Raw genomic sequence first — 24,500 nt, 5'->3', positions numbered from 1 at the left:
GGGTGGTGTTGGCGCTGGTGGTGTTGGAGCAGGTGGTGGCGAAAGATGGACATTACAATTACAATCGGGGCATTTAGCAGATGCTTTTACTCAAAGCGACTTGCATCGATTAATACACACATTGCACACCGACGGCAGAGTCAACCATGCAAGGCGACAGCCAGCTCGTCAGGAGCAGTTAGGGTTAAGTGTCTGGCTCAGGGACACATCAACACTCAGCTAGGAGGAGCTGGGGATCAAACTAGCAATCTTTCGGTTACAAGACAACTGCTCTACCTCCTGAGCCGACCCCGACATGACAGTGAAACACGTGGTTTACCTGGAATGAAGCGGTTGAGATGCAGATGGAACGACTCCAGGGACGTGGAGCCTCGCGCACAACGGTACGTCAGCAGGCTGATCCCCCCCCCGGTCGGCCTGCCTGTCTCTGTGTACAGCTCCACTCCCGGAGGGTCCTGCTTGCACTGGTGGTTCCGCCGCTGCTCCGTGGCGATGGAGAGCCATCTCCCTGCGGCTGACGTGCCTCCACACTCCGGCGTCAGACGTGAAGGTCAACCCCTGGGCCTCAAGCGTCCTCCTGTTGGCGTTGAGCAAACCGGGCTGTGTCCTCTGGGTCCCACAGGAAGATACTGGCAGAGTGCTGCTGCAGGAAGACCTTGTAGAGCTGGTGGCTCTCGGTACTGACAACCGACGCGCAGCGTCGCATCAGGTGCCAGATGTCCAGCCGGACCACCAGCTATTCGACCAGATAGCTTAATTTATTTCGAGCTTGACTTCCAGCGATCTGAATTGTCAAAAAAATAATAATAATCGAGAGATATATATTTGAAGAGATCTGATTGGTCGAAGAAAAAATATGAAAAAATAGATCTGATTGGTCGAAATTTAATAATTTTTCTACATTTGTCTTCCATTTTATCCCCATGCCATAAAGAAACAAACAATAACTGGTAGAAAAAAAGTCGAGATATGTGATTGGTCAGCAAAACTATTTGTTGAGGGAACTGATTAGGGGGGAAAAACTTTTTCTAGTGATATGATTGGTCGAAATAATACAATTATTTCGAGAGCTCTGATTGGTTGAATAAATGAATTAATTTTGAGCGACGTGGTTGAAAATTAATGATGGGTCGAAAAATGTATAATTTCTAGGAACTGATTGGTCGAAAAATATTTATTTTCAGCGACCTGATTGGTTGAGAACTATTTATTTCAAGTAGGGATGCACCGATATGAAAATTTTGACCGATATCCGATATTAAAATTGCTGTTACGGCCGATAACCGATATTTACCGATATCGATATTGGTATAAAAACAAGTTTCTATGATGATTTTGTATACTGAAGAACATGTAAACACTGTGAATATGAAAAAGTTATTTCTTTCTTTATTTTCCAAAACTTCGAAATACATTGTTTCTTCAACAAGTTACAGGGCATCCATAACAAACACAAGTTACTAACAGGGTTAGTTTTAGGCTACTTTTACAACTTGCATCTATGAAAAAGTTTGGATCATAAATCACAATAACGATCACAAATCAAAATATCTTGACAAGGTTTTATAATTTAAATCAAATTTGCCAATATTCATGGAAACCAGACACCTGTCTAATAATTTACAAAAAGTGTTTCAAGTTTGTCAATTTCAACTCAAATCTGTGAGATAGGCTAAATCAAATAAATCAAGGAAGGTTGGTTGTAGTCTTTTCACTCGGTTCTAGCCCTACTGTTGATCCGGAGAACGGAGCGAAAAGACTACTACCAAATATAAACATTCGGTTTCTGTTTCAATGCGATTACGGAACGCCAAATAAAACACAACAGAAACTATTTCGCTACGATACTTGATTAGATTAGATTTCTTTATTGTCCTTGTTCAACAGAGTTAATCAACAAAATTAAGTTTAGAACATTGATGTTGTTAATACCGGAATTGTCCTTTAAACATGCGCTGATCACGTGAACGCACAACTTTTTTTTTTATCAGCCGATCCGCGGATCACTTGCGTCCCGAACTGTGAGGGTTGATCCGTACGGATCACGGGAAACCCGTGAACCGTTTGCACCACTAGTGGTGTTGAATGATTTGACACGGCATCCTCCGTGCATTACTACGGCTTTGCAAGTACTGCATATTGCAATTTGAGTACCTTCATTTGAGACCGTAAAAAACATCCAAACCGCCGACATTGATTCTTTTCAGTTAAGGTGACAAACACTCCTGTACTGCCTCTGTGCGTCTCTGGCTGCGTCACTGACACTGTCACATGACCAAACAAGCTGCGCATAGGCAAAAGACACGGCAACTAGATGGAAATAAATATCGGCTGTTAATATCGGACCAGTTTTACTTATCGGGCCGATGCCGATATGTTAAAAAATGACTAACATCGGCCGATAACAATATCACTGCCAATATATCGTGCATCCCTAATTTCAAGCGATCTGAATAGTTACAAAAATAATTCATATATTTTGAGCTTTATTGGTCGAATGTTCTTTACAACGATCTGAATGTTCTAAAAATTATTCAGAGCAGGGGTCGGCAATCCCTGGCACGCGTGCCACCCCTGGCATGTGGCAGCATAATCATTTGCACACTTGGGAAAAAAAATAACTTATTTTTTTATTTTATTAATAAAAAAATTCCCGCACATCATTCCTACCGATTTTTTTTTTTGCACTTCATTCTGTTTTGGGCATTGACTCCCAGTGCAAATATGTTTAAATTAGTTGCTGAAAGTAGTATTCTGAAATGGGATCAATTAATAGTGTTTAAACCTATGTTGTGAGTAATAGACAAGTATTTAAAATATTGTTGCAAGTGGCCTGTATGTTTCGCCCTCGCATGGTTTTGCAAAGCTGTACCTGTCTTAAAGATATTGATGTGGATGCTTCCAACAACCTCGTATGCAGCCGAGCTAAATTCAATTTGATTTTGTTTTATTTTTGGTCAATGTTCATCATTTTTTGTTTTATTGTGAACTTCTCCAAAGATTGGTTCCTGTGTAAGTTGGTTCCACGTTGTTGTTTTCTATGGCATGCCTTTTGTTTCCCTTGGGAGTGGTTTGGCGTTACACCTGTGGGTCAAGCTTCAGTTGGTGCTGATGCACGGAGCTGAGTGGAGAGAGACATCTTGGATTGTGTGTGACGCCCGTGTTTCTTTTGTCTCCTTTAAAATAAATAAACCTCCATAACTCGACTCCTGTGTGTGCCTCACTCAACGAATACCAGACACAACAACGCAGGAACTCATCGGTTACACATATTCTCGTTTTTTACATTTCTGACAGTGCAAATATGTTTTTGAGTTTCTGAAACTGATTGGTCTTAATTTCTTTTTTTTATTAAGAGCTATCTGATTGTTTAAAAAAAAAGAAGCTTTTTTTCAAGGGGAGGATAACGGCATCGAAAGAGGTGAAAACCATTATAAATCGGGGCACGTTCAGAGTTTCAGTTATTGTCTGTCTTGTCCACGCCAGTCGCAGGGAGCTTGAGGTCCCATGAGACGTGTAGTCATTCTCATTGTGTTCTCTCTACAGCCTTTAACTGAACAATTGCACAATAAACGGTCAAACTCGACATGAAAAATTATCTTTTAAATACACAAACGTGTGTAATCTGGCATATAAAGACTGGGACCAGAAGATAATTACTTTCTCTCCGTTGAAACCTATACATATTTTCGACCTTTTTAATTTTACTGTATGTTTGACGTTATTTTTGTAAACGTGTGACCAATAAAACTGAATTTGAATTGAACCTCATAGGTCCCGTGGGCTCCCCCTGAAGGGGGTGTGACTACGCCACTACGTCCGATTCCTACTCGGCGACATTCTTCCGGTCTTCAATTATTTCAATCAAATTCATAAAAGCTTTATTGGTAAGAAAAACAAACATGTACATTGCCAAAGCATGTGAACAATAAAGAGGTCAGTATATATAAAAGTATATAAGTATAAAACGTTAAAAACAAAATATACATATTAGATCGAATCTAATATCCTATCAATCAGGGGGTGCCGCTGTCACTGTCCACCAAGGGGCGCTGCTGGCCTCCGCCCTCCAGTCCACCAGGGGACGCTGCTGCCCTACTCCCCGCCCTCTGCCGCCGACCCCCTCTCGGCACAGACCCAGTGACAGCGTGCACTTGTCCGGTCCGCTGACAGCCGAGAAGCAGAGCAGCATCAAGATGATCGGGATTACGGTTCTTCGAGTGGACATGGGGCTCATGGCGGTGCTCCTCGGGGTGCTCTGTTGCCAAGTCCTGGCGTCGGCGTCAGACGACGTGGTGGTGGCCTGCGGGGGGTTCGTGAAGTCCGACGTGGAGATTAATTACTCTTTGATCGAGGTAAGAGGAAGGAAGCTAGGCTAGTCTGTTAGGCAGTTAGCCTAGAAGCTAGGCAGTTAGCCATCGGCTAGCCGCTGATCAGATGCTGATAATCTGAGCACAGTACCTGTCAATCAACTTTAATGATTCCCCTATGGGTTAACCTGGATTATGTTTGATTAAATTCAATATCTCTTCATTGTGTCTTAATATCTACCCCTTGGTTGTGAATACTAATATCTCCTTGCAGTACCATGGCTTAATGAAGGCTCACTCACACATACGAATACATTTGGTCAAATTTCTACCACTTGGTTGTGAATAGTTTCTCCTTGCAGTAATATGAATCTACTACTAATCCACTCCCAGACCAACCCCAAACACCCAAAACGGCAACTTTTTCTGTCACTTGCACAGCAGTGAACCGTGGCTGGTAGCACTGCCACTTGAACACTTTACACTAACTCATTAATGCGAGCCTCTCGTTAACCCCTAATTCTGCCGGTGCTGATCGGGCTTTCGGCTCACACCAGGGTCCCTACCCCCCATGCCTCCAGTTAATACGATTAACTGCTTAGTTAATACCGACACAACCTAGACTAGCCTGGACCCCCAGTTGAAGACCCTTTAAAGATGTGGCGTGTTTGTTCATTCATCCGATCACATCACTGCATTCACCAGACAAGGTCACGTTTCCATGAAAACTCACTTCCATCCAACAGTTTTCAGCTGTGCTAACATAATTGCACAAGGCTTTTCTGATCATCAATTCGCCTTTTAACACGCTGAGCTAAACAATGTAGCATTAGAACACAGGAGTGATGGTTGCTGGAATTGGGCCTCTGTTCGCCTATGTAGATATTCCATGAAAAATCTGCCGTTTACTGCTACAATGGTCATTTACCACATTAACAATGTCTAGACTGTATTTTCTGATTATTTTGATGTTATCTTCATTGTAGGAAACAGTGCTTTTCTTAAAAAAACAGGACGTTTCTAAGTGACTCCAAACTTTTGAACTGTAGTGTATATTAAATACATTTGTTTTCTCTTTTCACAGATTAAACTGTACACTAAGCAAGGTTCACTGAAATATCAAACGGACTGCGCGCCAATCAATGGTTACTTTATGATCCCTCTTTATGACAAGGTATGTACATTACAGAACCCACCTTGCATCTTCATTCATGAATGATAATAATTATAATTATATTTTAGTAAACAAAAATATACTTTTTGGTTTCCAGGGCGACTTTGTGTTGAAGATTGAGCCTCCACTTGGTTGGAGCTTCGGTAAGAATATCCATCACAGCCTACTCAGTGTTTAGATATACAGATAAACACAGGATCCACGTGACCATCCACAGGAAGTCAGATAAAACTGGGGTCATTCTGTCTTTGGTATGCAATAGGTATACCCACGATACATGATATATCTTCTGCTCATTAACATGTTTTTCAAAATTGCAAAAATAACAAATTGAATGCTTATTTCCTTGGCGGTAAACATTGTTTCACCCCACAAACGCACACTGACACAAGCCACTCTTTTGATTTGGTCTGCAGAATGCCTCCTCAAATCTAACTTGGCTGTCATACTCATTCTGATCATTTCCTAATGATCCGTGATAAGGCAGAGGATGTAACCAAACCCGTGTGTGTGCACCTCTGTGCTTGTATGAGCCCGGCCTTGTTCTCATAGGCTGCCCCCCCCCCACTTCACACATGTGAGAAGTGCATACAGAAATAGAAGGGATTCATATTTATGTATGCTGCACGAGTAGAGGGATGTCCATCATTATTTTGTTATGTCTTTATTATCGCCGATGGTTTCCTTGAACGTTTTTCTCCCCATGAAGAGCCGACCCGAGTGGATCTCCACGTGGACGGGGTCAACGACATCTGCACCCGGGAGCAGGACATCAACTTCGCCTTCACCGGCTTCTCCATCTCAGGAGCGGTTGGTACCTCTGAATCATGCATACATACTTTTATTTTTATTTTTTCCCTTCAAGCATCAATTGATGTACACCCTTATTGTAGGTTGTACGTCCTGGCACTTAAAAATAGTACTTAGCAATGTGTAGCATCTTATCCTAGCCAACTCTGTTGTATCCAGGGAATGGGTTAATCTAGTGATAGTTAGTGCTTGGCGCTTGGTTCTATGACCATCCTTACTGATCCGACCGATCTATTGTTGTTTCTCCATCTTCGGACGTCTGTACTTCGTCGCTTTGGATAAAAGCGTCTACAAAATTTAATTGAAAAAGTCCTTCTTCTCATTTCCTCGCTGTTTTTTCCCGATGACCTTCAGGTTCTGAGTAAAGGTCATCCACTGGGCCCAGCTGACGTCGAGGTGAAGCTGAGCCGGTCCGGGACGGAGGAGAAGCTCCAGTCTGTCCTCACTCAACCTGGGGGAAAGTAGGTTATCCTTATTAACTCACTAAAGGCCAAAGTATGCTACTCCAAATCCGTAACTACGGAGACCCCTCCAGCAGTCACAGTTCTCCGTCGGGATGTCGGATACGCAATGAAATTCACCGCCCGATCGATCTTATATGTTGACTACAAACCATGTAAATAGTGTCGGAAAATATCTTCCAAAGCTTTTCCAATCTTATTTGGTGTTTTATTGATCCTTAATATGCAAAGTAAACAATGTACAAAGTAAATAAGGTGCAAAGTCAAACCGGGAAAGGTGATTCCGGAAATGATTTTGTTAGAGGACCAATCACAGCCCTTGCCGTCTCCGTTGCATCGACAGATAGTTGAAAAATATACGATGACCACGTAAGACACGGAGAGGGCTCTCGTGTCTACGTACAGGCCTTTACGGAGCACTATAAACCGGCCTTTAATGTCTCCGTTGGTAGACCTTCCATCGTCTCCTCTGAACCCAACTCTGTGTTTCTCCAGGTACACCTTCTTCAAAGTGATGCCGGGAAGCTATGACATCACAGCTTCTCATTCCTCCTGGACGCTGGAGCAGGTGGGTCACTCACAGATATGACCTGATGAATACAGAAAGGTACCCATAAACAAAGGCACCTGGCCTTTGTTTATCTTTACCTTTCTGACTTCATGTGTTTGTTTATGTCGCTACAAATTACGCTATACGTCTTACAGCTTGAGGACTTTGAAGTCCTACATGTTTATTGGTGTGTAGTTTTCCTTGTTAACTTAAGTGGGCATATTTGATGTTTAGTTTGAGAAACATGAACTCGATAAACGGTTCAGAAATGAAGAACATTATATTATAGATTATAATGCAAGATTATATGATAGTTTATAATGTAAGATTATATGATAGTTTATAATGCAACATTATATGATAGTTTATAATGCAACATTATATGATAGTTTATAAGGCACGAATATAAAATAGATTACGAAGAAAGGTTCTGCTTATCAAGGCTGACGTCAGTGTTATCCAGATGACCTCACCATGACCGCAGGCTGGGCAGGGTCGGGGTGTCTGTCACTAACTCCTCCCCTTTGGGGACTAGGGTCGGGGTGTGTGTCCCTAACTCCTCCCCTTTGGGTGGGGAGGGTCGGGTGTGTCTGTCCCTAACTCCTCCCCCTTTGGGGGCTAGGGTCAGGTGTGTGTCCCTAACTCCTCCCCCCTGTGGTCGACCCCCAGAGCGTGACGTCGGTGCTGGTGTCCAACGCCAACGCCCCGGCCGCCGCCCCGCTGGTGGTGGGGGGCTACGACGTGACGGGGGTGGTGCGCAGCGACGGGGAGCCCATGAAGGAGGTCACCTTCCTGCTGTACTCGGCCTCCGTCCACCAGGAGGTGAGCCCCCCCACCCCCCCACCCCCCCGCCTCGGTGTCAGCGGAGGAGACACCGAGGCGGCGTGGAAGGACCTGCGCGCTAGAGGACTTTAGGATTCGAGGACGTCTGGTTTCACCGTGCTTGGGTTCATCGATCTCAGGGGGGCGACCTCGTTAGCTTTGGGCGAAATTCACAGATTTTAACGCAAATCCGGCATCCGGTTCGTGCATCGATCATTCTCTGATTACTTTCTGACAATATTTCTTCGTCACCTTTCTGGGCCCTCACCAGTTTGCACCCCTGCCGTCTAATTGTTAATTATTACCTTTGTTTGAAAAACCGCAGGTCAATTAAATAAGGAACAGAAACTTTAAATTAACTCGTTTTTCTTTGACTTATTTTGAGCTATTTGAGTTGTCCCTGCTAGCAGCCCCACTGAGGTCTGTGATTAAATGAACAAAACATCCCCGCCGTTATGGTAACCCACATGCATTAAGTAACCCTATTAATAACTCTACCCTCTGTGTGTCTGCGTGTCCTCCCCCCCCGCGGTCCAGGCGGTGGCGGGCTGCAACACGGCGCCGGTGGAAGGGGCGGAGTCGGGGGACAGCGCGCTGCTCTACCTCTGCAGCTCTCTGTCCGGCGAGGACGGCGCCTTCGTGTTCCCCTCGCTGCCCAGCGGCGAGTACACGGTGGTGAGTACCCCGCGCCGGGACTGAGGAAGGACCCGGTTAGGAACCTGTACTTAGAGGATGTGTGTAGCATCTGCATAGGCTCCCCCTTATCCTCTCCACACCCCTCTTACGTCCTGGCACAACAAAAATACTATTTAGCATCGTGTAGCGTCTGATCCTAGCTATCTCTGTTCTGTACGGGGAATGGGTTAACCTAGTGATGGGTAGTGCTTGGCAGCTGGTTCTATGAACATCCTTACTGTACCCACAGAGATATATTGTTATTTCTCTTTCTTCAGACAAAGCGACTTATTGTAAGTTGCGTTGGATAATAGCATCTGCTAAACGCCCTGAGTGTAAACGTGATTCCGTCTGCTTCAGATTCCGTTCTACCGGGGAGAGAGGATCACGTTCGACGTGGCGCCCTCCAGGATGAACTTCAAGGTGGAGCACAACAGTCTGCAGCTGGAGGTAAAGAAGCCGCTCGCGTTCCCTTGTTGATCTCCTCTGTCTCCTACTGAACCCTGAGGTCTGTGCGGGCAGAGACCAGGGTTTCCCCGGGGTGGTTAAAGGTATTAAAAGGTAGTAAATGAAATTAGCCCAAATTAAGGCCATTAAAAAGTAATAAAAGTTATAAACATCACATGAAGAGGTATTACGTTTCCAATTAGGCCTATGAGTTTTTCAATTTGTGTAATTTACGTGCAGGCCTATCTCCTACAATTACTAAAACTTGACAGTAAAGGCCGACCCCCCGTGGGTCTCAGAGCGATGGGGGGTTGGCCTTTAGTGTCTATGGTCCTCGCCTCTGGAACAGCATGCTGGAGGAGCTGAGGCATCACAATCTGTGAACCCCTTTAAAGAATTTTTTAAAGGGGAAATTTGAATCCCTTTTATTTATTTCTGTATTTATTTCCGTTCTGTATTGTATCGTTAAGCCCCTTGCACTTTTGTACGGAAGGCGCTTTATCAATAAAGTTTGATTTGTGTGGTCCTCTGTAGCCCATCTTCCGCGTCATGGGGTTCTCCGTTACCGGCCGCGTGCTCAACAGCCTGGAGGGGGAGGGAGTTCCGGACGCCACCGTGTACCTCAACAACCAGATCAAAGGTAACCCCACCGTGTACCTCAACAACCAGATCAAAGGTACCGGGCCCCTTAACGAGCTACCAAACCAGGCAGGAGCCTGGTCCATCTCATTCTAACTCCTCGATCAAATTTGATGCTTAGTTCCTTGGCTGTAGACCTTGTTTCAAACGCACAATACAAGCCACCCTTTTGATTTGGGTCTGCAGAATGCTTCCTTGAATCTAATTTGGCTGATTTTCCTAAATGATCCGTGATAAGCTTGGATAAGGCGGAGGATGTCACCAAATGACAAATCAGTGGCATGACATGAGGCGCCTATGAAATGATGCGTCGCTCTCTCTGGTTCGGACTCCAGTGGTGACCAGAGAGGACGGGTCCTTCCGCCTGGAGAACATGACCGCAGGAACCTACACCATCCGCACCCAGAAGGAGCTCATGTTCTTCGAGCCCATCTCCGTGAAGATCGCCCCCAACACCCCCCAGCTCCCCGACATCATCACCGCAGGGTGAGTCCCCGTCTGTTTGGGGGGTTTTCGGCTGATATTGATCATAGCTGTTCCAATACCGGTATTGATACGGGTATTGGGAGGTCTCTCAGATGGTGCAGTGTTGTGATGCGTTCGTTACCGGTCGGAATGGGCAACGGAAAAGTCGGAAAAACATGGATGCTCACGCTTAACTACAACAATACAAATGTCTTATTATAATTATAGATTATAAATGTAAATGATCTAGTGCTTGAGCAAAAATAATAGTGGTCTATACATCGCTGTCATCGTAAGAGAACCCTTCAATAAGAACAAGTGCTATTAGTAGTTAGAATGCCAGATGCTATATCGGTATATACTCGGTATCGGCTGATACTCCAGTTCAGGAATCTGAATCGGGGAGGAAAAAGTGAGAACATAATTTTGATGGATGGGTTCTTTGTTGAGGCAGAGGTTCTGCTGGGGCTGAGAGACTCTCAACCTGTTTACCGCTCTTCTGCTTTATGAATAAAACAGCTGCCACGCATCAACTTGGTGTGCGGCTGCATCGATGCATTGATTTTAGTTTTTCCAATCCTCCTCACTCAAAGGGATACAGAGTTTAAAGTGGAAATGAAGCACTGAGAACTGTGTCAATTTTTTGTTTGTTTTTTCATTTTTGGAAACACATGGATTTTCATCAATACTGAAATTCAAGTAGTTTCACCGTAAAATGACATGTTTATAACGACTTTCGCCTCTAGGGCGCAGCCATGTTTTAAAAACGCAGGCGCTACGTCATCAGAATGGTTGGCTCTTTAAAATAAACATGTCGGATATTGGAAGAAGAACAGGGGGGTCCTTTTGTATTGCCCCTGGCTGTTCAAACGAATTTTATCGGTTAAAGGAGAGCGGTAGAATAGTTCATTTCCATGTAATTCCCGTCAAGAAGCCTGAAGTGCTCCGAAGATGGTTAGCTGCATTGAAACGCCTCAGCCCCCCAATGGGACCAGGGCAGAGAGTATGTAGCGACCACTTTATAGAGGCTGATTACATCGAAGAGGGAGCTTTTTCTGAAGATGGGAGATTTGTTCGCCGTCCCACCAATCGCCTGAAGCCAGATGCTGTGCCAACTATTTTTAATTTTAGTGGATATAGTGCTGGAGACACGGACATACCCGTCAGATCGGACCCGGGCGCTGCTCTTATGCGCAGCGAAAGAGCGCAGAAACGTGCTTGCCAGGCAGAGGAACGAGAGGTACACTTAGCTTCTACTACTAGAGAAACAGATAAATTAGTACAAGTACACTCACTGTTTGAAGATTGTCTTGTTTGCAGACTAGCTCGCTCCATGCTCTGGATAATTTCTAATCCATCGCCAAAATAATCCATTGTTATCGGAAATAATCCATTTGCAAACACCGTCGGTTGAACTATTTTCGCATATTCACGTGCACACCCAAATGGCACGACAATTACTTGTATCATGAAATTAACGAACTGTAAGGCAGCGTGGAGCCCAGCTGCTGCACCCGTGTACTTTACTTTTCTTATCTTATTATATTATAATAATTATTATATATATATATATATATATATATATATATATATATATATATATATATATATATATATATATATAAAAAATATAATAATGTAATAATATATAATGTGCAATATATATACATATCTTACACTGCATTACTACAGGTTCATTTCATGGCAGCAGACACTCTCCATGTCAGTGGACATAGGGACACAAACCCCACACAAGCACCACCGATTGTTTCCTGTGCGCTCAGATACATCTCTCTCTCCTTCATCTATTTCTCCTCCATAGTCAGGCTCTGTTGGGGGCACTAAAACTCCGACTTCTCTTACTGGCTCAAAAGCATAGGCAATTGGATGCCTGCCCTCATTGGTGGGTCTATCCAATTCGTCCATATCCATTTTGTTGAGGCAGTAAGCTACCTGTGAGGCTATGAGCCGCTATGTAAACAACATAGAATGTTAATACCAACCATTCTCGTGACGTCATCGTATTCTGAAAACAGAGATGGCGGCGCACAGGCTGAAAACATTGTAATTAATGCAACGTGTTTGTGCTTCATTCTGAATAACGGGACATATTTCCGACTTTATTTGTATTTATGGTATATTTAAATATTTAACTAGTGCTATAGACATGTTTTATTTGATTGCTTCCTTTCCACTTTAAGAATATATATTTTTGAAAATGGATAAATATTTATAAATGGGCTCTTCATCTTAACCCAAATCGAGTGTGTCGTGTGTGTGTGTGTGTGTGTGTGTGTGTGTGTGTGTGTGTGTGTGTGTGTGTGTGTGTGTGTGTGTGTGTGTGTGTGTGTGTGTGTGTGTGTGTGTGTGTGTGTGTGTGTGTGTGTGTGTGTGTGTGCTCTGCTCTCGTTGGGCTGAAGGGTTTATTGGACGTCCGGGGAAGGCTAAATTGATCATTAAAATCAGTATTCTCCAATCACAGCGTGTAGCCCCTCCTAGTAACCAGGCAGCCTCTGCTCCCTGAAGCTCCCGTCCTGACGCCTCGCTACCCTCCCCCTCTGGTGACTCCACCCCCTCAGGTTCAGCGTCTGCGGCCGCATCGCCGTGAGCCGTCTGCCCGAGGGCATGAAGCAGCAGAGCCGCTACAGGGTGACCCTCCGGCCCCGGGACCAGGACCAGGACCCGGGCCTCGGCAAGACTGCCGACTCTGACCCCCAAGGCGGCTTCTGCTTCCAGGCCAAACCCGGAGACTACAGCGTCCACGTAAGACCCCCGCCCGTTAGCCCCCAGTTAGCCTGTCCCTTAGCCCCCCGGTAGCCAGTCTGTCAGCCCCACGTTAGCCTGTCCCTTAGCTGCCCTTTAGCTGTCCGTTAGCCCGTCTGTTAGCCCCACGTTAGCCTGTCCCTTAGCTGCCCATTAGCTGTCCGTTAGCCTCCGTACGCCTGTCCCTTAGCCCCCCTGGTACCCCGTCTGTTAGCCCATTAGCACCCCGCTAGCCCGTCTGTTAGCTGCCCGTTAGCCTGTCCCTTAGCCCCCCGTTAGCCCATCTGTTAGCCCCCATGTTAGCCTGTCCCTTAGCCCCCCCGTTAGCCTGTCCCTTAGCCCCCCTGTTAGCCTGTCCCTTAACCCCCCTGTTAGCCTGTCCGTTAGCCCCCATAAGCCTGTCCGTTAGCCCCCCTGTTAGCCTGTCCGTTAGCCCCCATAAGCCTGACCCATAGCCCCCCAGTAGCCCGTCTGCTTGCCCCACGTTAGCCTGTCCCTTAGCTGTCCGTTAGCCTCTGTAAGCCTGTCCTTTAGCCCCCCGTTAGCCCGTCTGTTAGCCCGTTAGTCCCCCGCTAGTCTGTTAGCTGCACGTTAGCCCCTCTGTTAGCCCCAGGTTAGCTCATCCGCTTTGGAAGGAAAACATTCTGCCCGAAGATTCAAACACTGGAAAGATTCAATGGGCAGTTGCACTCATTAAACGTACTTGTATAAAAAAAAAAAGCATATTTAAAAAAATATATTACTAGCATTTGATTTTACATAATGCACTTTGAGAGACCGTTTCAAAGGAAAAATGTTATTTGACTATCAGCCTTTTACGCACCATTAGTTGATTTGATTTATGCTTTATTCATTTAATTATTGATATGTTGCAGTTCTAGTGCCTCTCCTCTGGAAAGGTCTAATATCAATAACATTTCCCATTGTGCACACAATCAGCTTATGCTCAAAACTATCTCAAAGCCATTGGTGTAAATCAATGTGTTTTTTAATGGTGTGATCCAGTTGCCTCTGACACCAGCCTTCCGAGTTGCAAGTGGGGAAATCTCCCAGCTTTCTTGCGGCATTTCACGGAGGCACGCCCCCTTTTGGTCGAGCCCCCTCGGAATTCTGAGAGTAGACCGAGTTCAGTGATGACGCTCTAAACAAAGAAGGCTGCGCCACGTTCGACATTTCGATGTCGATTTTAAATGCTATTACAAACTTGATTACATTACTACTTTATTCACAAATGTATGCATTGCACGGTCTTGCTGTGCGTTCAAAACAATGCATAGTTGTGTTTTTTATTTATTTATTGTTTGCTAAAGAGGCTTATGCAGCTAACAATCACAAAGACAAACGGGAACGCTATAAGTGCTCCGAGACCGGAAATGATGTCACAAGTGCAACTCGGAAGGCTGGTGTCCGAGGCATCTGGATCACACCATGATATAAAGAGTACTCCTCCCAGACGTAGTGACCCAACAGTCTGTCCGACGTGCCATCTCCCCGTCCAGGTGTCCGTCCCCGAATCGGAGGTGAAGCTGGGCATGGCCCTCCTGCCCTCTCTATTGGACGTCTCCCTGGTGGACCGGCCAATCACAGACCTGCTGTTCACCCAGTTCATGGCGTCCGTCTCGGGCAAAGTCCACTGCCTCGGTAAGACAGTGCTGTAGACCGGGTTAATGATCACACTGACACAACTGACTTTTAAACTAATGTCCTTGTGAAATGTAATTGTTTAATTATTACTACCTTTTTTAATTCGATGCCATGACATTTATAAAGTAAGAATTTAACAGATTTGCCGAAGGGTATATTCCAGACACAAATAATTTCCGAGTTACACTAATTAATTTCCTACTGAGACGCTTGACAGAGGGAAGACAGAGTAAATAATTGAATACAAATGTAAACCAGTAAAAAGACAAAATAAATAAAAATATAACATTTTAATAAAAATGGAATAGGATACAATAAAATGGGTAGCTAAAAATCCCCAAAAATAAGAAGTTAAAAGAAGGAAGGGGAGAGAAGAGGTGAAAGCGATCTTGAAAAGCTGAGTTTGTAGGGACTGTTTGAATGAAGGGTATTTAAGTGTATTTATGACTTACTCATTTTTTTACTCAAAGATTGCGACGTCCTCCTTCAAGGTAATTTCCTATTGAGCCTTTTAAGAGCGTGTGACCTTGTCGTGACCTCCAGCCTCCTGTGACGACCTCTCGGTGACCCTGCAGCCCGTGAGTCGGCAGGGGGACCGACGGACGGTGGCGCTGTCGGCCGGCGGGGACGTCCTCAGCTTCTCCTTCGACGGCGTGCTGCCCGGAAAATACAAAGGTTGGTGCCGCCGTCTCTACTGGGAACAGTGGTTTAGGAACGTGGTAATGGGAGGTGGTGGTGGTGGTCGTTTTTCATTCACAAGGGGGAACAAACTGTCCTTTTAATAAGCACCCAGGATATCATCAGGATATCGTGAAATTTGGTTCTAGAATTGGAATAGTAGTAGTAGTAGTAGATAATTAGCAAGATAATAATAATCAAAATTAAGCTATTGTAGTAGCCTTACAGACGAGTAGGCATAAATACATAATATTGCAATTTTATGCGCATCATTAAAAATACTGTTATATCTTACCAAATTGATATTAATGTTATAAATCGGATTCAATCGTTTTATTAATTGACGTAAGTAGACACTCTTTCTGAAGATAAAATTAGCACAAATCGTAAAAGTCAGAACTAGGGGAAAACAATAAAAGGAAAAATACAGAATAAGGGAAAATATAAAACGGATTTCATAGGTCTCCACCTTCACTTGAGAGAACCCCATCTCTGGTGAAGGGCTGGTTTAGTAGCAACCATCTGTCTGGATGAACGTAAACAAGGTCAAACTCAAATGTAAACGCACCTAATGCAAAGAATCAGTCGAGAAATTACGTTAAAAGCAACAAAGCAGAGAGGATATCTCAACTGTGTACTTTATTTATTTATTTTGGTGCAAAGTAGCCGTAGCAACCCAGTTATAAATAACTGCCTTGCTACAGTTCCAAGACTTGCGGTTCTGATGCTTCTGCTCAGACGTGGTTCTATAGGTGAACACACGTTATTTAGCATCTGCTGCTATTGATGCTGTGTGCCCTTCATCTATCCATTAAACGGACATGCCATGGTCGCAGTGCAGGCTTGTGTAGTTCAGTGGCAGAGCTTCAAACCCCACCCGGCCCTTTGTATGTGTGGTCCTGGATCAGATCACGTCGCTCTGCTCCCTGTGTACCAAAGCCCCAGCTCTCCTCGTTTCAAAGCTTCACTTTGTTCCACCCGACGCACATCAGAGCTGAGCCAGCAGACGGAGCAGCAGCAGGGAGATGATTCAGGCCGCTGGAACATGCGTGTGTTTAAAAACAGAACTGCTTTAGTCAGACACGAGCATAGTTTAAAAGCTGTGATGTATTGCAGCGGAGGCTTTAGGGACCCTCCACCCACCGAGGGAATGCAGAGCCCAGCCCAGAGCGGCTAAACTTATGAGACCTCTCATATGTTCTTATTAAATAAGTGCGTCAGGGCCGGATGTTGTCGACCGCAGGGATGCACTTCAGCACATTATTGCACCTTGAAGAAAGCCGTGGGGGAATGCATTTCAAAAAAATTCTTCCTTTCCTCCAAATAAATGGTTATGACTATAAAACCTGCTAGAATATTCCAGCCGTAACGTTATGAAGGTAAAAACAGGCATTGTATTGAGCAACACATAAAACTGTAAAACGTTATCATTTGTTTCTTTCGTACTTTTCCGTTTTACTCATTTAATGATAACGACTGTAATTCTAATTCCCTAATTCGCCTTGTGGGTTTAAAAAGTAGGTCGTATCTTAATCCAGTTTAGTACGGTGTGTAGAACTCTGCAATTAACGGCTATCGAGTTCTCCTTTCGGAGGCGGAGAGGTCATCCTAACCCCTCGTCTCCTACTCTCTCTCTCCTCCTCCTCTCCTGCTCCTCCTCCTCTCCACCTCTCACTCCACCTCTTCTCTTTCTCCTCCTTCCTCCCCTCTCTCCTTCCTCCTCTTCCTCGGCCTCTCCTCCTCCTCTTCCTCACCACAGCGAGCATCTCCCACGAGGAGTGGTGCTGGAAACACAAGTCTGTGGAGGTGGAGGTCCTGGACTCCGACGTGGAGGGGGTGGAGTTCCGTCAGATCGGCTACATCCTGCGTTGCTCGCTCTCCCACGCCATCACGCTGGTACGTACGTCTCCGTCCGATCGCCGTGACGAAGCCCAGGAGGACCCCTGCGCTGGGCTGCGGTTGAACCCTTTCCTCGTCTCCCTTCTCTCCGCAGGAGTTCTTCCAGGACGGCAGCCAGCCGGAGAACGTGGGCGTGTACAACCTCTCCAAGGGGGTGAACCGCTTCTGCCTCTCCAAGCCTGGTGAGGAATGGGGGAAAAGAGCGATGGGGAATATATCAAATGAGGGGCGGCAGTCCTTCATGAGGTGGAGCGGGTCGACTGGTACCCTGAACGTTGCTAGTTCGATCCCCGGCTCGAGTGTCGTGGTGTCCCTCCCTGAGCAGGACGTCTCACCCTGACGCCTCCTGACGAGCTGGCTGTCGCCTTGACGGGTTGACTCCGCCGTCAGCGTGTGACTGAATGGTTGTATTGTTCACCACAAAAAACTGATGTTCTAGAACCCCTAAATAATGACTAACATCGTGTTGTTCTTGTCTAGGCGTATACAAAGTCACTCCCCGCTCCTGCCACCAGTTTGAACAGGATTACTACACCTACGACACGTGAGTGTGCACTTCCTGCAGACACACACACGCGCTCACGCTCACTCCGTGTGTTGTATTTTGGTCGTCTCTTCTTGTCCCGCCCACAACCCGACCGACGATTGGCTCGCTGTGTGTTTCCTGCCCACAACCCGACCGACGATTGGCTCGCTGTGTGTCTCTCAGGTCCGCCCCCAGCATCCTCACCCTGACCGCAGTCCGCCATCACATGACCGGCCTCATCACCACGGACAAGCTCCTGGACGTCACCGTGACCATCAAGTACGAGCTCCTCTCCCCCCCCTCACCCCACAGGTTCAGATTCAAGAGAAAGAGAAACAACAATATATCTCTGTCGGTACAGTAAGGAAGTGCCGAACACTAACCATCACTAGGTTAACCCATTCCCCGTACACAACAGAGATAGCTAGGATAAGATGCTACACAATGCTAAGTACTATGTTTAAGTGCCAGGACGTACAACGTACAATAAGGGTGTAAGAGGGGTTAAGGGGAAGGCTATGCAGGTGAGCCTATGTGACCTCCATGGAGGTCTCCAACACGCTCCTCTCTGGTCTCCATGACAGTCTCTGACTCCTCTCTGGTCTCCATGACGGTCTCTGACTCCTCTCCCCCTCCATGGAGAGTCTCTGGTCTCCATGACGGTCTCTGACTCCTCTCTGATCTCCACGACTGTCTGTGACTCCTCTCTGGTTTCCATGACGGTCTCTGACTCCTCTCTGGTCTCCATGACGGTCTCTGACTCCTCCCCCCTCCAGGTCGTCCATCGAGAGCGAGCCGGCTCTTGTCCTCGGCCCGCTCCGCTCCCAGGAGGAGCAGCGCCAGGAGCAGCAGCTGCAGGAGATCACGCTCCGCCGGCAGGAGAGGGAGCGCCGGGCGGCGGAGGAGGGGGAGCAGGAGGGCGGGGCCAGGGACGACGGCCCCCCCATCCTGGAGCGGGCCGACGAGCTGACGGGGCCCTTCCACTTCGAGTTCTCCTACTGGGCCAGGTGGGTCCAGCGGCACCGGGGGGTGGGGGGGGGGGGGGGGGGGGGGGGGGGAGCAGGTAGTCTCACTGCCGGAGGCTGATGGGTTCAATCCCCCAGGTGTCTGAAGCCTGCTTGTACCCATGGTAACGACGCCAGGCGCGGTATTCCCCACCGGCCCCATAATGACTCTGAATTCAACGAGTGGCTTTGGATAAAATCATCTAATGACTAACTTTCAAAACTGTAAATCTGGGCGGCATGTGGCTCAGGAGGCAGAGCGGGTCGGCTGGCAACCAGAAGGTCGCTGGTTTGATCCCTGGCTCCTCCTAGCTGAGTGTGGAGGTGTCCCTGAGCGAGACGCCTCACCCTGACTGCTCCTGACAAACTGGCTATCGCCCTGCGTGGTAGACTCCACCTTTCTGTGTGTGAATGGTTTTAAATCGCTTTGAATAAAAGCGTCTGCTAAATGCCCTAAATGTAAATATTTTACTCGGAGTGTACGAAGTGTTTGGCCTGGTGTTTGATGCGATTCAGTTAGTTTTGTTATTCTTGAGGTGGATGGAAGTCATGTGTGATGACATTCAGTAGAGCTGCAGGAATCAACCAACCGGTGGCTCTCTTCTGTGTTCAGGGCCGGAGAGAAGATCACCGTCACCCCCTCCTCCAAGGAGCTGCTCTTCTACCCCCCCGAGGTGGAGGCCACCATCACCGGAGGTCAGTTGTGTGTGTGTGTGTGTGTGTGTGTGTGTGTGTGTGTGTGTGTGTGTGTGTACGTGTGTGTGTGTGTGTGTGTGTGTGTGCGTACCTCAGGGGTCTCTCATGGTGACGCTCACCTCTCCCCCCGTCCCTCCAGACTCGTGTCCGGGCCGCCTGGTGGACATCTCGGGGCGCGCGGGTCTCTTCCTGGAGGGCACGGTGTTCCCTGAGCTCCAGGGGGTGGAGATCTCCATCACGGAGCGGGGGGCCGGCCAGCCTCTCATCACCGTGGCAACCAGCGAGACGGGAACCTACAGGTAACCGAAGGGGGGGCGGGTTGATTGCATCCGGAGGGAGGTTTGATGACGGATAGCGCTGAGATGTTCTGGCTGAGGCAGGGCTGCAGGCTGCTCAGGAGGTAGGGGGGGTCGGCTGGTCACCGGAAGGTCGCTGGTTCGATCCCCGGCTCCTCCTAGCGGAGTGCCGAGGTGACCCTGAGCGAGACGCCTCGCCCTCACTGCTGGCTTTCCACTTGTATGGCCGGCTCCGCCGTCGGTGTGTGAATGTGTCCATGAATGGGTGAATGCGCTTTAAAGTACCCAGTATTGTAAAGCGCTTTGAGGGACCACTGGTTAGCGAAGCGCTGTCTAAATGCAGTCCGTTTACCGTTTACAAACCAGCAGAGTGGTCCTCCTGAAACTCTTTTGGCTCCTGGCGGTTCTGCCGGAGAGCTGCTCTCTGCATGTTAAGAAGGCCGACGCCGCCTCACAATGGACTCGGTATCGGTCGTCACGAGGGTGTAGCGCGGGCTGTGTTCTGCTCGTAGCTCATTAGCAGTTCCTCTGTGGTCCCGTGCTTTACAGTTTTAATTAATAGTTTACGACCCACCGTCACCTGAGGTGATAAGTGGGACGTGTGGTTATTGCAGGAGAGCCTCTGAAGCAAGAGCCTGTCTTTGTGTCTCCCCCCTCCCTCACCCCCCTCTCCTCCCTCTCCCCCTCTCTCCCCCCCCCCCCCCCAGGGTCGGCCCACTCCACAGCGACCGCGAGTACGACACCAGCGCCCGCAAGGAGGGCTTTGTCCTCAGCGCGGCGCCCGGTGCCTCGGGGGACTTCAAGGCCTTTGCCCTCGCAGGAGTCACCTTCAAGGTACGCCATCCGTCTCCCCCGTCTCCCCCGCTCCTCCCCCCGTCTCCGTGTGGGGAGGGGGGGGGGACTATATGTATTATTTTTGTTCCTGAGCCTCCGGTCCTCCTTCTGCGGCGGCGGTATTTCCGTAGTCGACCTCTGAACACGTGCAGAGCGGATAGTGCGTCTTACTGTCGGAGGAGACGGATGGCTGCGACCCGCGACCGGGACGCTGTGCCGGGGCGGACGATCGGACTCCAGAGCCAGGCTCGTTAGTCCCCGTCTCAGAACATGTTGCGCACCAAAGCGAATACTTTTAATGAACGGGGACGAAGAGGAGGCTGGCGTGGGGGGGGGTCTCTTCTGCGGTTCAGAGGATAAAGACAGTCCCGTCGTCGTCCTGTCGCTGTGCGAGCCACCAGAACCGCTCCCTGCTTGTTCAGTTATGTAAAACAAGCGCTTGGAGGTCGTCTCCTTCTGGCTGTAGCGCGAGAAGGCCTCGCTTTGCTCCTTTATAAACCCGCTCACGCCATGTGCCCTTTGTTCCGTCACCGCCACATGCTCTGCGCTGGAGTCTGCCAACGCCTCGCTCTGGGCCCCCGTCCCTGGTGAGGGGGGCTCGCTCGCTGCGGTCCCCTGTTCCTTCTGCGCTGTATCCCAGGTCGTGTATAGGGGGGGGGGGGGGTGGGGAGAGACAAGGATGGCATTCATCGACACGGATGAAGTGTTTAAAAAGGCAACTTTAGAAGCAGTTATCGTACTTTATCCACACGAGGTGGAACTGTGACCTCAAATGGTAAATGGACTGCATTTATTCAGTGCATTTATCCGGTGGCAGCTCAAAGCGCTTTACAACATGGCCTCATTTACCCATTCATGCACCGACGGCCGTGTCAGCCACGCAGGGCGACAGCCAGCTCGTCAGGGTGAGGCGTCTCGCTCAGGGACACGTCGACACTCAGCTAGGAGGCGCCGGGGATCGAACTAGCAACCTTCAGGTTACCAGCCGACCCACTCTACCTCCTGAAACACATGCCGCCCACGTCGGTAGCTGCGATCCCCACGGCCTCCCAGCGAAGGAGCCTCCACCCCGCTGGAGATCCACCTTCAGTCCGCTCCTGTCGTCTCGTCGCCCGTCCCCGAGCCCTCTCTCTGCGTGGGCCGGTCCGTTCCCCTGACCTCCAGACAGCCAGGGCCGTCCCCTGTCCCCGAGCCCTCTCTCTGCGTGGGCCGGTCCGTTCCCCTGACCTCCAGACAGCCAGGGCCGTCCCCTGTCCCTGAGCCCTCTCTCTGCGTGGGCCGGTCCGTTCTCCTGACCCCGCGGCCTGTAATGGAGACGGCTGGGATCCTTATCTTCTGGAGCGGCGGCGTCACGGGGAGCCTGTCTCGCTGGCTCCCTGCGTCTCCCTCGCTCTGCGTCGCCCAGCCGTTGGGCCCTGGGTTTATGGTCCCTGATTGTTGTTGGGTTGCGGCGCACGTCGATCAGATCCTGACGCGGCCTCGGTGAGCCCTCGGTGAGGTCGGGGCAGGGAGGACAATGAAGGGAGAGATCTTGATGTGGACCTGGCAGGGCCTGGAGAGAGGGAGTGCTTCGTGAACGGGGTTTAAAGTGAAACTCTGGAAGGCAACACGTTTATATATCGGCACCGCTGCAAACAACAAAGTTTAGCGCTCCCTCGGCTAGACTTGTTGTGTAGCTCGTAAATTCTTTTTACTGTTTAAATGCTCGTATTAACTCGCACTTTGCAAGATTTTAAAGACTCCCTTTTTAAATAATGCAATAAATATGATGAATTAAACGGCTTAAGAGATACGAGAGGGACCATTGCTCAACGTGCGTGTGTGTGTGTGTGTGTGTGTGTGTGTGTGTGTGTGTGTGTGTGTGTGTGTGTGTGTGTGTGTGTGTGTGTGTGTGTGTGTGTGTGTGTGTGTGTGTGTGTGTGTGTGTGTGTGTGTGTGTGTGTGTGTGCGTGCTCTTGCGTGTGTCTGTCTCATTTAGAACCTGAGCGTGCTGTAGATTAACCCTTGGTGTCTGTCTGTGAGAGGGGGAGTGAGGGGCCATTAGAACCTGAGCGTGCTGTAGCTTAACCCTTGGTGTCTGTCTGTGAGAGAGAGGGGCCATTAGAACCTGAGCGTGCTGTAGCTTAACCCTTGGTGTCTGTCGGTGTACAGATCCGGTCGGAGGACGATCAGCCACTCTCCGGCGTGCTACTCTCTCTGAGCGGGGGCAACTTCCGGTCCAACCTGCTGACCCAGGACACCGGGGTGCTGACCTTCAACAACCTGGTACGTCCTCCTCCTCCTCATCGCGTTACTCTCTAAATGGCATTAACGTTATGTTTGGTTTCCTTCCACTATTAAGCCATTTGGCACATGGTTTTAATCAAAGCCCCTACCCCTCTTACGCACTTATTGTGTGGTGTACGTCCTGGCACATAAAAACAGTACTTGGCATCGTGAAGCGTCTTACCCTAGCTATCTTTGTTGCATACGGGGAATGGGTTAACCTAGTGATGGTTAGTGCTTGACACTTGGTCCTATGAACGTGTACTTATTGTAAGGCACCCTGGATAAAAGCGCCGGCTAAACGCCCCGATTGTAAAACCGATGTTCAGAGAACATTGCTCTACGTGGCCTGTGGACACTGGGGATCGACCCAGCGCCTCTCACCTGGGACGCCATAAACCCAACGCTCTTGTTGTGGTTCTTCCAGAGTCCCGGCCAGTACTACTTCAAGCCCATGATGAAGGAGTTCCGCTTCGAGCCCGCCTCCCAGATGATCTCTGTGGACGAGGGCCAGAACCTCAGCATCGACATCACCGGCGTCAAGACCGCCTATAGGTACCAAGAACCAGCGTACTACCATAGTGATACCAGCTACCTAGAACCATCGTACTACCATAGTGATACCAGCTACCTAGAACCAGCGTACTACCATAGTGGTACCAGCTACCTAGAACCATCGTACTACCATAGTGGTACCAGCTACCTAGAACCATCGTACTACCATAGTGATACCAGCTACCTAGAACCAGCGTACTACCATAATGATACCAGCTACCTAGAACCATCGTACTACCAAAGTGATACCAGCTACCTAGAACCAGCGTACTACCATAGTGATACCAGGTACCTAGAACCAGCGTACTACCATAGTGATACCAGGTACCTAGAACCATCGTACTACCATAGTGATACCAGCTACCTAGAACCAGCGTACTACCATAGTGGTACCAGCTACCTAGAACCATCGTACTACCATAGTGGTACCAGCTACCTAGAACCATCGTACTACCAAAGTGATACCAGGTACCTAGAACCAGCGTACTACCATAGTGATACCAGGTACCTAGAACCAGCGTACTACCATAGTGATACCAGGTACCTAGAACCATCGTACTACCATAGTGATACCAGCTACCTAGAACCAGCGTACTACCATAGTGGTACCAGCTACCTAGAACCATCGTACTACCATAGTGGTACCAGCTACCTAGAACCATCGTACTACCATAGTGATACCAGCTACCTAGAACCAGCGTACTACCATAATGATACCAGGTACCTAGAACCATCGTACTACCAAAGTGATACCAGGTACCTAGAACCAGCGTACTACCATAGTGATACCAGGTACCTAGAACCAGCGTACTACCATAGTGATACCAGGTACCTAGAACCAGCGTACTACCATATTGATACCAGGTACCTAGAACCAGCGTACTACCATATTGATACCGGCTACCTAGAACCAGCGTACTACCATAGTGATACCAGCTACCTAGAACCAGCGTACTACCATATTGATAGCAGCTACCTAGAACCATC

General features: G+C 48.2%; 1 protein-coding gene across 1 annotated transcript; it reads left to right on the top strand.

Annotated features, from left to right (window-relative positions):
• Window positions 1–4,050: 4,050 nt before the first annotated feature.
• Window positions 4,051–23,513, top strand: nomo (nodal modulator; the record flags this gene model as incomplete). The annotated part of the gene is given in 24 exon segments (XM_030352276.1): window positions 4,051–4,355; window positions 5,395–5,484; window positions 5,582–5,627; window positions 6,194–6,294; window positions 6,649–6,755; window positions 7,251–7,323; window positions 7,975–8,127; window positions 8,665–8,802; window positions 9,163–9,252; window positions 9,784–9,925; window positions 10,224–10,374; window positions 12,933–13,116; window positions 14,616–14,757; window positions 15,304–15,435; window positions 17,198–17,334; window positions 17,432–17,519; window positions 17,818–17,881; window positions 18,047–18,142; window positions 18,640–18,870; window positions 19,481–19,563; window positions 19,703–19,862; window positions 20,567–20,693; window positions 22,845–22,958; window positions 23,386–23,513. Coding segments are annotated over 24 exon segments (2,936 nt in total), but the record flags the coding sequence as incomplete, so codon positions are not given.
• Between the last annotated feature and the right edge of the window lie 987 nt (window positions 23,514–24,500).

The sequence above is a fragment of the Gadus morhua genome, chromosome 3 (genome assembly GCF_902167405.1).
Source record: "Gadus morhua chromosome 3, gadMor3.0, whole genome shotgun sequence".
NCBI lineage: Eukaryota > Metazoa > Chordata > Actinopteri > Gadiformes > Gadidae > Gadus > Gadus morhua.
This window is presented reverse-complemented; position numbering and strand designations above follow the sequence as displayed.